At 38.2% G+C, this 15,022-nt stretch overlaps 1 protein-coding gene across 6 annotated transcripts in view; it reads left to right on the top strand.

Annotated features, from left to right (window-relative positions):
* CFAP54 (cilia and flagella associated protein 54) overlaps positions 1 to 15,022 on the top strand; it is a 157,628-nt gene that overhangs the window by 53,550 nt on the left and 89,056 nt on the right. For all 6 annotated transcript variants that reach the window (XR_006104082.1, XR_006104081.1, XM_042468528.1 and 3 more), the window contains exons 25-31: positions 335 to 482; positions 2,402 to 2,557; positions 5,246 to 5,368; positions 7,691 to 7,822; positions 9,428 to 9,527; positions 11,427 to 11,510; positions 14,595 to 14,721. Coding sequence is in view for 4 of the 6 variants with exons in the window: in XM_042468528.1 (XP_042324462.1) it covers positions 335 to 482; positions 2,402 to 2,557; positions 5,246 to 5,368; positions 7,691 to 7,822; positions 9,428 to 9,527; positions 11,427 to 11,510; positions 14,595 to 14,721 (870 nt within the window). In the remaining 2 variants the exon portion in view is untranslated. The remainder of the gene's footprint in view (positions 1 to 334; positions 483 to 2,401; positions 2,558 to 5,245; positions 5,369 to 7,690; positions 7,823 to 9,427; positions 9,528 to 11,426; positions 11,511 to 14,594; positions 14,722 to 15,022) is intronic.

Raw genomic sequence — 15,022 nt, 5'->3', positions numbered from 1 at the left:
CAGAAGTATTCACTCTCCACCTTTTACATATTTTGTTGTGCTACAATATGGAATTGATATGATTATGTGCAAAATATTTTATAGTAATGCAAATGTTAAGTAAACAAAAACAGGCTGGCACTTGTTTTTACTGTTTTTCCCACAGATATTGTATTTTTGATATTTTAAATTCTCACATGTAAGAACAATATAAATGAAGATATATGTCCTATGTCTGAAGAATTAAAACTGGTTGTTGTGTTAATATTTTCTGTTATAATAGCATATACAGTACTATGTAAAATATATAAAATATAAAATATTTTACACTGTTTCCTTTTTGTATATTTTGTAGATTAAGTACTGAAGCCATTTCTCACGCATCTCCAAACCTATTATATTTGTTCGTCAGAAGCATTTTTATTATCAATGACATCACTGTGAAAGATGGAGCTCTCTTCTGTGACTCTCTTTGTTTCAATGAGTTAAAATACAGCAGACAGGTATGTGTGGTATAACTTATGTTTTGGATTGCTGTTATCCTTTTTGTTCTTCTTATTTTAATTACAAACATTCTGTTTCCTAATGGATATCTATTTAAATGTATGGTTGAGTTAAATTTTCACACTGAAAGTTGGTCCCCCCCCCACCCCCAGGAGGCTATTTTTTCTTGTTTAAAAAAATTCAAGAGTATTTTCAGCCCTAAAGCATTGAAGTCCATAGATTTGATCTTGGTAAGCTCTGCTTAAAGTAGTGGGAAGTCCCTGTGTTTGGGACCATATGGTAAATTCCCCAACTCGGCTAATGAGGAGCCACCTTGCCTTTGTATAATAGAGTGTGTGGATGCTTGAGTCACATGGGTGGAGAGTTTACTGAATGTGTTAAACTCCTGCTGTTGGAAGAACTAGTAGAAAATAGATATTTAATATGAAGTCAAATGCTTCCATGGCTGGCATCCATAGTTTGTTTGTGGGTTTTTCAGGCTATGTGGCCATGTTCTAGAAGAGTTTGTTCTTGAAATTTCACCAGCATCTGTGGTTGGCGCCTTCAGAGAAAGACACCTTCTCTGAAGATGTCAGCCACAAATGCTGGCAAAACATCAGGGACAAACTTTTCTAGAACATGGCCCCATAGCCATGAAAAACCCACAAAAAAAAAAAAAAAAAAGATGTTTATCCTGATAATACAGAGTTAGAAATGAGTGGCAAGGTGGAGAAATATGTATATATTGTAGCCAAATTATTTAGGTTGATTAAAACAGGAAGGGGTATAAAAGGAGATTCACAAAGATATTCCCAAACTGCACAAATTAGCATGAATGTGGAAAATACAGTTTAGTAAACTAATTTAAAGTGATGCACACTGGGGCAATAATACCCACTGTATATACTCAACTGTAAGCTGACCTCATATATAAGTCGAAGGCAGGTACTAGAGCCAAAATTATGAATTTTGATATGATCTGTGGCTAACTCGAGGATAAAATTTAAAGGCACATAACAAAAAATCTAAAGGATCTTTCTAAAGGATCTAAAGAGCTTAAAATTCCAAGTGGTATAACTTTGTGCTCACACTAAAGGCAGGATGGATGAGAGAGTGAGAAAGTGGATGATAAGAAAATGAGAGGGGAGAATCAGTGCCTCCAGGACAGATCACGCTCTGGCCCAGGTAGCAAACAATTATAATATGCTTACATTCACCTTCCATTTGTAATATATGAGATATCAGTTGCTAATGTTAAATTTATATATTCAGAATTATGGAATAGCAAGTTTGAAACCTTATCTTCTTAATTTGAATATCCGGAACTGAGATAAAATTAATATAACTGAAGAAGACTACATAGTCGAAACGGTTCTATAACTCTGGAGGTAGCTGTCTGCTATCTGTGCCATCCCATTACCTTGCCTTCCACCTGATTGGAAGTTTGTTTGTTTGTTTTTGCCTCACATTGACTGCCATGGATTAACCATTTGAGAAGAGGATTTATTTCCATTTTACCAATCCATGCAATTTACAGTACAATTCCTGTGAGGTGACCTATGTTGGATTTATAACCTATAACTTCATTGTTTTCCACCAATATGATGAATAAACATTCTATTCTCCTCTGATACTTGTTGAATGACACATGCGTTTGTAACAGCATAACAAAATAATTTTTTGCAGTATCTTATTGGTTTTTGGTATTTGTACTTAGTGAAATATAGTGCAGCAACGTTTTGGTTTCTTCTCCTTTTGGCTTGGACTAGTTTCAGTGAAAACCTCCTGTTGTGTTAGATTCTATGAAGTTAGACATGTAAGAAACAGTACATGTTGACATCAAATACTGATTGACATTCCAGAAATAGAATTCTATTTTCTTATGCTTGAATTGTGATATAAAAATATATACAGAATTAAAATATCTGTTCCTTTTTAGGTTGCTAGAATAGCTGAGTGTGGACGAATGCTAGTGGCAATTGACCTCAGTAACTGGTTAAATGATGTACATTATGTCCTCCAATCAGTTGTTTATTGTTATGGCCTTATAGCTCCCTTGGTGTATCATAAGATTCCTTCAGAACCGATCATTCAGGTAAGAACACTTCTTAAAATATCAGTCTGTATAAATATGCTGTATGTAAGGATGAAGTGTTTGAAAGACTTTAAATATCTGGAAAACTATTATTATTTTATTCCAAAATATAAACAGTTATTAGAAATTCAGATGGTTTAAAATAAAAACTTAGATGGACAAAGTGCACACAGAACAGTTTTTGCTTGTTCTTAAAATTAAGCAAGAGATGAACCATAGGCAAAGGAGTGAAACAGTCAGCCCTTGGTATCCGTGGACTTGACATCCACGGATTCAAGCATCCACAGACAGCAAGCCAGCATTGTCCCCAATGGTGGCATGTGCCTGTGGCCACACCACTATTAAGGACAGTTCCCATTGTCCTGTGGTGGTGTATGCATGCAGCTATGCCGCCATTAAGTTCCATGGTCACCAGTGGTGGCAAGGCTGTGTACATGCGGCACCACAGGACAACGGGAGCTCTGTTTAATAGCAGTGCTGCCATGGGCACGTGCTGCTATTGGGGATAACATGGGCTCCAGCATCCACAGGTTTTGGTATCCTGGCGGGGCGGGGGGGGGTGAGGAGCAGAACGGATGCCCTGCAGATACCGAGGACCGAATATAATTCAATATAATATATACATTTATGAGACAGTGATATGACTCATGAATTTTCTGTTCTTGTCATTCATTTGTTTAGCTTACTGTATATACTCATGTATACGTCCAGATATTTTAGTTAAAAATCAACCCCTGTAATCTAGTTAAAAATCTACCCTTGCAATTTATTCATAGGTCAATGCAAGTATTGTACCTTAATTCTTATGAAAAGGAGCCACCCTTTTCTCTGAGTGGAGAAAGGCAAGAGCTTAGTCTGTCCTGGAAAACCCTAATAGAACCACTGAATCCCTCTACTCTCTCTCTGCTATGGGACTGCATCTGGCCTTTTTGAAAGTCTAAGCAAGAAAATAGTGGTGATGGCAGCTCTTTGGAGCTGCTCCCCAAAGGAGCACTGAGAGAGTAGAGGTGGTCAGTGCTTCTTTTAGGTTCTCCCAGGACAGAGTGCACTCTCGCCTTTCACCACTCTACTTGAAGAAGGGAATTATATATATATATATATATATATATATATGAAAACTGTGCCTTAACTCTTATGTTTGCATTCTTTTTGACGTGTATGTTTTCGTAGCCCTACCTGTACCTTGTTGCCTGACCCACACATCACACCATTTACTGTAGTTCCCTCCTCATCCATAAAGCCTCCTCATTCATCAAGTTAAATGAGTCAGAAAATTATTTGGCATTGTTTTCCTTTGGTTCAGCCTTTATATCCTTTGTTACATACCCCTAGGTTTTACTCTTCATTTATCCACTGGTCATAATCAAAATCCATAATTTTGGCCCCCAAATCTGCCCTTGAGTTAAAGATGAGGTTGACTTATACATGAGTATATATGGTAGTTTCTGACTGTGACTTTACATACAGTGAAATCTTGGACAATTTACTCAGAGGTAGGTTCCAATGGGGCTGTCCATGTTGGCCAAAAGACCCATGTTTCCCCAGGCCTCACATCATCTTCTTTGGATGATGCAGACCATTAGCTGGTGAGGATCTGACAGACCAGCTCTGGATCCAGTGGATCCCAGGGCAAAGGGCCCTTAACGCAGGTGAGAGTAACCCACCATTTGCGACAGAGTTTCGTAGAAACTGCTTGACAAACCTTGGCAGATCAGATCATCCTGCATATCACTTATCTTACTCAATTGTTGTCACCAGTGAGAAGACTCCCGTTGCTGTATCTAATGTGGAAATTGGGTGTCTGGCCACATGGTTGCAGCCAGATATCCCATTTTCAGGTCAGATGCAGTGACAGGGGTCTTCTCAATAATTTCAGTGGTGGATTAAAGGCAAGAGCCGTGCAGCGGTAGCAGGTCCATGGCACAGGGATTGGTGGACTTGTAAGCATTCAGCTGTTTCCGTGCCATGCCTGTCTTCTCGATATTAGTTATTCCTATTTTCGCTCCTCCTCCTTCCGTGTCCCAGACTGCTTTCCTTACAATATGTTCTGCATATAAGTTAAAGAGGTAGGGCGATAAGATGCAGCCATGTCTGACCCCCTTGCCAACTGCAAACCATTCTGTTTCTCTGTGTTCTGTTCTGAAAGTGGCCTCTTGCCCTAAGTACAGCTTTTTTCATCAGGACTATGAGGTGTATTGGACTACCATGTCTTTAAGGGTGTTCCATAGCCTTTCATGATCAATACAGTCAAAGGCTTTGCTGTAGTCTATAAAGCACATGCTTTATAGACTACTTTTGGAATTCCCTGGTGCACTCCATTAGTCCTCATATGTTTGCAATGTGGTCCCTAGTGCCTCTTCTTTTCCTGAACCTCACCTGGACCTCTGGGATTTCTTTCTATATATATCATTGGAGTCTATGTTTCAGAATTTTGATCATGATTTCGCTTGAGTGGGAGATTAGTTCTATGGTCCTATAGTTGCTGCAGTCTTTTGTGTCTCCTTTTTTGTGGATGGGGATGTATATTGATTGTTTTGTTTTCCATATCTATTGACATATGTTGGTTAGATGGTGTCCGAAGTTTATTGCTAAAAGCAAACTAACGGCATAGTAACGATTTACTGTTACTTACCAATAATGAAGTATTCTGTACCTATGGAGTGAAATGTCTATGCCTGTATTTTTTAGATCATTGTTAAGTGTCTCACTGTTCTTCATGAAATCCCAAATACAACACTGCAAAAAAGATCAGCAGCATGTTTTGAGAGCATTCAACACATGATAGCTTGTTTATGCTTTTTCGCAGCAAAGGTATTTATTTATCATAGTTATTTTTCCTAATTTATTTTCTGTTAAGAACTTAATAGTTTGAAATGCTTGAGATTCCACTGCTTAGTGCAGGGGTAGGCAACCGTTTTGAGCTGGGGGCTGGGTTGCTGTCCCTCCGACAACTGGGGGGCCGAAGCCAAAAAATAAATAATTAAATAATTTAAAAAAAATTTAAATAAATAAATAAACTGGGACAAATGTAGGATAACATTTTCAAATGGTGGACACTTTTTTTAAAAAAGTGGAGGACACGCAAAAAAAAATTGCTGATTTAAAAAAATGTTAATATAAATGCATGTTTCTGAGGCATCTATAGACAATTGCCCCCCTTGCCCCTGTGCGTGAGAGGCCAAAAGCCCCGGCGGCAATCGGTGGCAGGACTGGGCTGGGGCCGGTCCCAAGGCCTCACCGGGCCACATTCGGCCCACGGGCCGCAGGTTGCCTACCCCTGGTTTAGTGTACATAAAATATTCAGCAAATAATTGATATTCAAAGAATTTTATAGTAGAGATACAGACTGTGAGTGTGTGCACATGTGTATATATATCTATAAGGGACATGGTGGCTCAGCAATTAAGTCGTTGACTTTGTTGATTGCAAGATTGGCAGGTTGGCAGTTCGAGGCTCAAGTGCTGCTTGACGAGTTGAGCTTCTGTCAGTAGTCCCATCTTCTGCCAACCTAGCAGTTCGAAGGCATGTAAAAGTGCAAATAGATAAATGTAGGGCAATTTAAGTTTCCTAACGCTTCAGCCTTTCTTAAGGAAACAAAAATATTGAAATATCAAAAATACCAAAGTTAAGGTCTAGCTTTAAATCAGGAAATAGCAGAAATGTGTCCTTGTCTAACTATAGCCCAGTACAGACTGCGCAAAAAAGGCGGTCTGCTGGCACCTTAGTTTGCTGCATGAGGAAGCTGCAGCGGACAAACCACGTGGCTTCCTTGTGCAGCAAAAAGAACCCGCAAAAAGTTCAGAAACTTCCAAAATCCTATGGCCAGAATGCTGACCTGGGCCAGTTATAGAGAGCATCTTGTTAAAACAGCTTCACCGGATACCGTTTCATTTTAAGGCAGAATTCAAGGTCCTGGTCATGACCTATAAAACCCTATATGACTTAGGTCCAGATTATTTGAAAGACCATATCTCCATATATGAATTTGCCAAGATCTACAGATGAAGGCTTTCTCTCAGTCCCAACAACATCAAATGCTTGCTTGGTAAGGACATGAAAGAGAGCCTTCTTGGTGGCTGCTCTACCTGGAACTCTCTTCTGCAGAGGGTAAGCTTTCTGCTTTCCTTTCACCAAAGACCATTCTGTCTAAGAAGGCTTTAAGTGTGTAAGTAAAGAAGCATGGTTTTTTTTTTGGGGGGGGGGTTATGTGTTTTATTTATTTTTTACTTCTGTATGTCTTTTAAATAATTTTATACTCTCTAACGTGGAAGCTTTTAATTATTTTTAAAATTAATTTTTACGATTTATGAAATTGATTTTCTTTTGGAGCTGTATTGGGTCTCACTCTGGGAGAAAGGCAGCATACAAAAGAAATTAATTGATTAAAGAATATTCCAGCCCACATACAAAGGAGAGTGCTTAAAACATTCTCAAAGAGGTTTTTTTGGACAGAAGTCCTACTGTGAAAGATGGCACAGACTTTTGAGGATGATTCTGTGCCTTTTCTGGAAAATTTATCAGTATTATATTTAACAGAGGATATCCAGAATATGAATATGAAATTCAGCTATGGCTGAATTCTGATAAACAGGCTATTGACAGTATTTCTTGTGAAACTAGAATTACTTTGGCATGTATTAAGGCATGTGACAAAAAAGCTACCAAAAGGGGAACTACAATTAGGAAGAAGAGCAAAAAGAAGAGCAAGAATGGTAAACATCTGAAACCAAATCACTACAAAAAGATGCAATTCAAGAAACTTCAAACTACTAGATAGCAGATCAGCACAGAAAGACAATTGATACTAACAAGAAGCCAACCATAAATGAGGGCTCTAAACTTGAGGGATGCAGTCACCTCTCTGTTAATGCAGAGGAGCCTGTTACACAAGCTCCTGAAATCAGATCTGCCCCAAAACCAAAATATGTTATTCAGAGTCCAGAGGCCCATGCTGTACCAAAGATTAGACCTTTACAGCTGAATTTCCCCAAACCAGTGAGAGTTATACCACAACTGAACAGCAAATTACACATGTTAAATACTCTAGATACTGTTATCCCAGTTCTCATCCTGGCTAATCTGGTATTTCTGGAGTATTTATATTTGTGAAGATTCATGATGTACATTTTATAGGTACTGCGCTCATGGAAGGAATATGAATTAGCAATCGTAGTTATTAACTATGGAAAAAAGTTGCTGGATTCTTCACAGACAACATCACAATTGACTGAAGGTGGAGAAGTAGATGAAGTAATAGAAAATGAGGTAACTGCTCTTGCTCTTCATTACCTTTTTCTTTTCTAATGCCTTGTGTGTGTTTGTGTGTGTGTGTGCCTTCAAGTCACCTGTTGAATTATGGCAACCCCATAAATTTCATAGAGTTTTCTTAGAGAAGGAATGTTGAGAGGATATTTTTCCAGTTCCTTCCTTTACTGTAGAAATAATGCAGTTTGATGCCACTTTAACTGCAATGGCACCATCCTGCAGAATCCTAGGATATGTAATTTGTAAGGTACCAACCCTCTGGCAGAGAAGACTAAAGACCTTGTAAAACTACAAATCCCAGGATTCCATAGGATGGAGCTACAGCAGAGTGTTGTCAAACTGCACTACCTCTACAGTTTCGATTCATTCATAACCTAAAGCACCTGCTAGTCATTGGTGGTCTTCCATCTAAGTACCAACCAGGGCTGACTCTGCTTAGCTTCCAAAATCAGATTTGGTGCCTTTGTTGTTATTATTATTAAGCTTGATTTGTCATGTCAAGTCAGCCATTCTGTTTCTGCCATGTAATGTAAGAAGCAAAATCAAAAATTTATGACCCTGATTAGGCCACTAGGGATGGTTGGCAACATCTGCTGAGCTTGGTAGGCTCATAGCGCAGGTCTGAATATACAAAACTGAATCTGTGTAAGCACATTGCACACTTTAGCATGCCCTGTTGTTAACCTGAATATGGCTGTTTTTGAACAAAAGGAACTTCGAAGGGAGAGTCCAGGAAGTGAAGTAATAGTTCTCCATCTGCTGCAGGTGTTAATTAACTTAGGAATGTTAAAATAGTTTCGTTAGCTGCATTTAATAATGATTATGGGCTATTTATTTATTTATTTATTTTATTTCATTTCCTTCTGACCTTATTGTAATGTGTGACCCTCCAAACACTGGATTTCAGCCTACATCAGCTCTTGTCAGCATGCCTCACCATTTCCCTAAAACTGGGATTTAGTACTGAGTGATGATGAGATATAGCCCACAAATATCTGAAGAGCCACAAATTCCCTATCCTTTTAGTAACCAAAAATAAAAATAAAAAATAGCACAGGCTAATGTTTTGCAGTTGTTTTGAAATGTACCACTGATTGATGTTTTGAAGTTCTTGCTTTTGTTGTGTGACTTCAAGTTGTTTCTGACTTACAGTAAACGTATTACAAGATTTTCATGGTAAGATTGGTCAGAGGGAGTTTGCTGTTGCCTTCCTTTGAGTTGGAGACTTGGCCAAGGTCACCAAGTGGGTTTTGTAGTTCAGTGGGGATTTGAACCCTGGTCTCCTGGAATCCTAGTCCAGTTCTCAAACCATTACACTGTGCTGGCTGCTTGATGTTTTAGGAAAATTAAATGTCTTTTACTTGTCAACAATATCGGGTTAATTATTAAAATATTTTTATCCTGCCCTATATCAGGAGATCTCAGTGCAGTACACAAGTAAAATAAATGTAAATAAGTTGAAAACAATTTAAATAACCCAAATCATATTAAATATGATTAATAAGTTAAATACATAATTTAGTATCTGTAGTTGCCTTGGTGCTTCAGTGTAGACAAATGCTAGGTAAATTAGAACAATAGAAACGTATTCAGTTATTATTACAGGTCCCTTCCAAAAGGCTTAAAGCACAAATAGCTGCAGCTGAGAAGGTAAATGAAAACTTAGAAGCTTTGGAATCCAACTTGCTCAAACTGACAAAACCAGGTAATGTTTGATTTTTAAATCTTTTCTAAATTCATTATACGTATGTCTTAAAAACATTAAACATTGACTATGATTTTTAGTTGTTAAATAGAGATAATGTAAGATTAATCTAATTTCTTCATTAATCCAATTTTGGTATGACCTTTTAAGTATAAAATCTGAACACAAATTATTGTTAACCTGTATTTTGTTTTAATCATAGTGTGACATTTTTTATAAAGGGTCTCATCACTGAGCCCTGCTCATGAGAAGAAAGCCAAATTCTTCAAGTCCTCCTGATCAAAGACTTGATGATCAGCCAAGAAAGGGTGGGGCCTCTAGAACCAAGCTATAAGTTAAATCTACCATGTGCTTAAAGAACCCCTTATTGTGCTGCATTCCTTGTAACTTGGTGCTGGACAGCTCCCTGGTTATTCAGGATATTTTCATCTTTGACCCACTACACAGAGTCATCTGACAAGTCATAATTTCAAGCCAGATGGCCTGAGTGTAGAGCCCATTGCAAAGTCCTATTGTTGATTTAGTTGGAATTGATGGAGGTGATTTCCCCCATACCATTAGATAGTGGAACAAAGCTTCATTTGTTAGCAACTCTGCTATCATGCCTCATGCAGTCATTTATTTCTTTCCTGGTGAAAACTCACATGGTGCTGGAGCATCAGTTCTCAGTTCAGTTCAGTTCTCAGTTCAGATGATGTACTGTGTTTCAGAGCCTCCTTAAAGAGTGAAATTTGAGAGAAGGCTAAGATATTGTAATGCTTGTGTTTTTGTAAAATACTTCTAATCCTGTTGACGCTGTTCTACTCTTTGCTGATGTTTGGAGAGTGTTGGCTACCTAAGATAATAACATGGATTAATTCCATCCTTCAGTCTGGTTACTCATGTGTGACATTGGCCCATGCAGAGTCAAAGTGGAGGGATTCTTGGTTTCTACAAAGAGATTTGCCAATTGGGGAATGCCTACTATTTCCTTCTCCTGCAAAGCAATACATCTCTTTTTCAACTAAGGGTACACAGCCATTCTGTATGGTCCTTCACAAGTAACTGACTCTAGAATAGGAATGAACACATCAATGTAACTGTAGTTCTTCAAATGGTTATCTTGTTGCTCACATAACCAACCTTTTGATGTTCTGCTTTCTTTGCTTGTTATGTCTGTTATGTCTTGTTTCTTGTTATGTCTGCCTGGATATTAAGATTCTCAGAAGAGGCCATCTTTCTTTCTCATCACACAGAAGATTAATGGGAACATGAAAAAGGCCTTTCCCAGCTTTTCCTGCCCAGGAAAAGTCTTTCTATTCAATGTCACAGTTTTAAGCTGTAGATAGATCTTGTTGCATGTTTGAGACTAACTGAAAGAAAGAAATTGACAGCATGAGCTTTCGTAGATTTCAGTCTGCTTCCTCAGATGCATTTGGTGCATCCCCACCAAATGCACCTGAGGAAGCTCATGCTACAATGTCTTTCTTCAGGTAGTCTCAAAGGTGCTACAAGATCTCTCTTCATACTGATTCCACAGCTTAACATGGCTGTATTTTTTAATTCAGTTTTAAGATGTTTGTTGAAGTGGGTTTTAACTAATGAATGCTATTTCTTTCTTTCTTTATTGTTTTCATTTACAACTGATTTGCTTCTATAATTTATATAATTTTATTTATAAATTTATATAATTGTATATTTTTATAATTTAATAATAATTTTGCATTTCATTTTATATTTTAGTATAAATAGTTCTAGATACTGTTCGCAGTGGAAATTCATGTACATAGTTAATAATTGTTTGCTATTGAAATGACCGGTACTTAAAAATGTTTAACTTTCACTGGATTGTGTCCATTCTCTGGAACACTTCTATATTACCTTTGTCATGTTGGTTTTTGTTTTATCTGGTCCATGTAGGACAGGAATTTACAGGAGAAGAAGATTCTTTGCTTTTGTATCCTGTAGTTTCAAACTGGCAAACTAAGTCTGCTTTTAAGGAAGGTAGCAATTTTAATCTGTTTTATTTTGTGTTTAGTGTTTGCACTAAAATATCAAACATGTAATAATTATGGCATCAATCTAATATAGCTTTCTTTAAAATTCTAAAAAGAACATAATCTGAGTGCCTTTACTGCTTGGGAGAGGGGTATAAAATTCAGTTCTGCATCATTTGTTGTGGCTTTTCTAACCAAGCTCTCAAAAAAAGAAAATTAAAATTGACATGAACAGCTTGGGAGGAGTCTAAGCTCTGCAGATTTAGTGGTGGGAAGCCTGGCTTTAAGCACAGCTCCCAATGAAGAAAAAACCTCTGTGAAAAGACATGTCTCCTCAACCAGTATTGGCAGCATCTTCGACCACGATAACTGCTCCTCCTTCCAGCTCAGAACTTGTGGAGACTCTTCTCAGTTTGCATCTTTGGTAATGAAGGATTCCAGTACCCGCTATAACACCTGTAATTGTGTGTCCTTTGCAAAATTGTCATTTTATAGAACCAGGGACTGTTTCTGTTTCTCCCAAAATTCTCTGTGTTGAATCATACTTGGAAAGAGAGATTTGGGATAGTTCTTCACGTCAGCATGATTCTCCTCCTGTCCGTCTTGAGCAGAACAGGGGTAACTCTAAAGAACTTTCAGTTACACAGTACTCTCCTACTTCAGATTCTTAATAGTAATATAGACGTGACTCCTTCGCACTGACATCTTTCTCAACACTGATGTTATTATGAATACAACTATGCCTTACTCTGTTCAGAAGGATATGTGCAGAAAAGGGACTATGAGTCGAGGGATCATCTACATTCACGACATTCTCCATCCCCATTGTGTGTACCATGTCATTCACCTTATTAGATGCCTTGATCTCATGCTCCTCATTATTCTGTTTGGAGAAATGCCCAAGATATATGGCCTACTGCTCCACCTTTGCCTCTTCAGCAGCATTCTGAGTCTTTTGCACCCATTTCATATCCACCTCAACATCCTTCTGAATCAACTTCAGTAACGTCTGTCTACAATGCATGTATATCAAGCACAGTACAACTTTCTAGGGCATGGTCCCCAAACTTCTTTGGGCTATCACCTCCTTTCTCTTAGACAACAACCCTAGTGCCCCCCCCCTGCCTATTTCCTGATGTTAGGTCTGTTCTAATGCAAATTCAAAACAACCAATTTTGGTTGCTGTTCCCTTTATATCTGGTCACCCTGGGAATAGTAACCAAGTTGCTGGCTGAGCAGCGGCCAAGAAGCTTCATGCTGATGCCAGCCTTGCGGCAAATGCTGGTGCAGGCGAGAGGCTTCTTGGTTGCTGCTTCACTGGCTACTCGGTTGCTCCCTTTGTACCTGGTCAACCTGAGAGTAGCAAGTAAGAGTCTGAACAGTGTTTGAGAAGCCTCTTGCCAATGCTTGTCATGTAGCAAAAGCTGTCACAGGTTAAAAGCTTCTCTGTCTGCTTGACCAGCTACTTGGTTCCTCCTTCCAAGATGACCAGGTGGAAAAGGTGAAGCTTCTCCATGGTGAGGAAGGATTGTCAATCCTCCTTTGTTGGGGCAGAGAGGAGTGAAGCTGGCTTCCTACTTTTCTCCTTAGCGAAGAAGGTCTGAGAGAGGTGAGTGAGGTGAAGGATTCTTTCAAAGAATTGACAATGGATGCTCCTCTCTGTCCTTCCCCAGAGATGGGTCTTCTTCACACGGGTTCAAGTCAGCCATCCCCCCCCACACATATAGTTTCTTCTGCTACTTCTTCTCTCAGCCTGTCCAACAAAAGAAAGCAGGAAAGCAAGAAAAACATATAAAGAAAAGTTTGTAGATAATAATCATTCATTCATTCATTCATTCATTCACATTTCCCCCAAAAATGGAATTTAAGACAGTTAAAGTTTCAGCAGTTGATAGGCCAAAAATGATGATGGACGTCACTACACAGAGGTCCAAAGAAGTGTGAAAAAAATTGTTGCAAGCCAGCATGGCATAGTAGTTTGAGTGCTGGACAATGACTCTGGATATGAGGTTTCGATTTTCAGCTCAGCCACAAAATGTACATGCTGACCTTGGGCAAACCAAATGATCTCAGTCTCAGGGGAAGGCAATGGTAAACTTCCTCTGAACAAATCTTGCCAAGAAAAACCTATGATACAATTGCCTTAGGGTTGCCATAAGTCAGAAATGACTTGAAGGCACATGACAACAACAACATGCTCTGAAGCACTTCTCTCCCACAAGCAAAGGAATTCCTGTCTTTCTGCTTCTTCCTTTTCCTTGTTTAATCTTAAAACCAGTAGAAGTTTTGTTTTGTTGCTTCTTGTTAGAGCAAAAAACAAAGATAAAATTCCTTTGTTCTCAAATTTTGAATTGTTTCAAATGGATTCACTTACCTTGTGGCTTTGTGTCCCAAAGTGATCTACAATGAGTGGATATTTAGTGCAATTCATGAATCACATATTCACTTTAAATGCATTTGTTCTTTCTTTATGTTTTGATACCATCAAAATCTAACTGCTGGAATTTTAGGAGTACTTACTGACAAGGGGATTTACTGAAATCAGTGCAATGTTCTTTTGAATAATGACAAAGATAGGATCAGTTGGGGAAATAATTTTTCATGTGTACAGTGGACCCTTGGTATCTACTGGGGTTTGATTTCAGGACCCCCTGTGGATACCAAAATCTGTGGATACTCAAGTCCAATTAATTACAGTGGCATAGTAGAATGGTGATTCATATATAAAATGGCAAAACCAAGATTTGATTTTTGGATTTTATATTTTTGGGGGAATATTTTCAAGCCATGGATGTTTGAATCTGTGGATAAAAAAATATGTTAATCTGGAGGGCTAACTGTATATAGAAGTGGCTGTAGGGGGGACATAAACCTATACTGTAGTTCTTGGCAAATACTTCTTTAAACCTACATCTGTCTTGTGGTTTTGCACAGTCTATTTATTCAGTCCTATGGAAGGAAAATACAAAGATTATAGTAATGTGGATAATGTTTATTCTTTCCAGAAACACACCCCCTGCATGTATACTGTGATTACACGGACTAGTTGAAGTTTGTTGTTAAAATAACCACAACTATTTTATATTTACAGTTATGAAATTCAAGAAAAGCCCCCGCTTCCTTGAATATTTTGTAAAGCTTGTTTACAAAGCAATCCAAGAAGAAAAATATTCACGAATAATAGAGTGGGCTGATGAAGTACAAGACTATTTTAGAAAGTAGGTATAAAAATAACTTCTATTATTTCAGCATTGGATGTGTTACTGAAAGTATCCTTAGGCTTTATGGGCCAGATTTTAGAAATTTGATGTAATGAAATGATAGTTCCCCCACTATGGAAAACATGTCCAGTGAGGAGCATCTCAAGCAGCTGGGTATGTTTAGTGTGGGGAAGAGATGGTTAAGAGGTGAGGTGATAGCCATATTTAAATATTTGAAAGGAAGTCATATTGAGGTTGGGGCAAGCTTGTTTTCTTCTACTCCAGAAACTAGAACCATGTTGTGCCCTTCTTGGTACGT

The sequence above is a fragment of the Sceloporus undulatus genome, chromosome 5 (genome assembly GCF_019175285.1).
Source record: "Sceloporus undulatus isolate JIND9_A2432 ecotype Alabama chromosome 5, SceUnd_v1.1, whole genome shotgun sequence".
NCBI classification, from domain to species: Eukaryota; Metazoa; Chordata; class Lepidosauria; order Squamata; family Phrynosomatidae; genus Sceloporus; species Sceloporus undulatus.
This window is presented reverse-complemented; position numbering and strand designations above follow the sequence as displayed.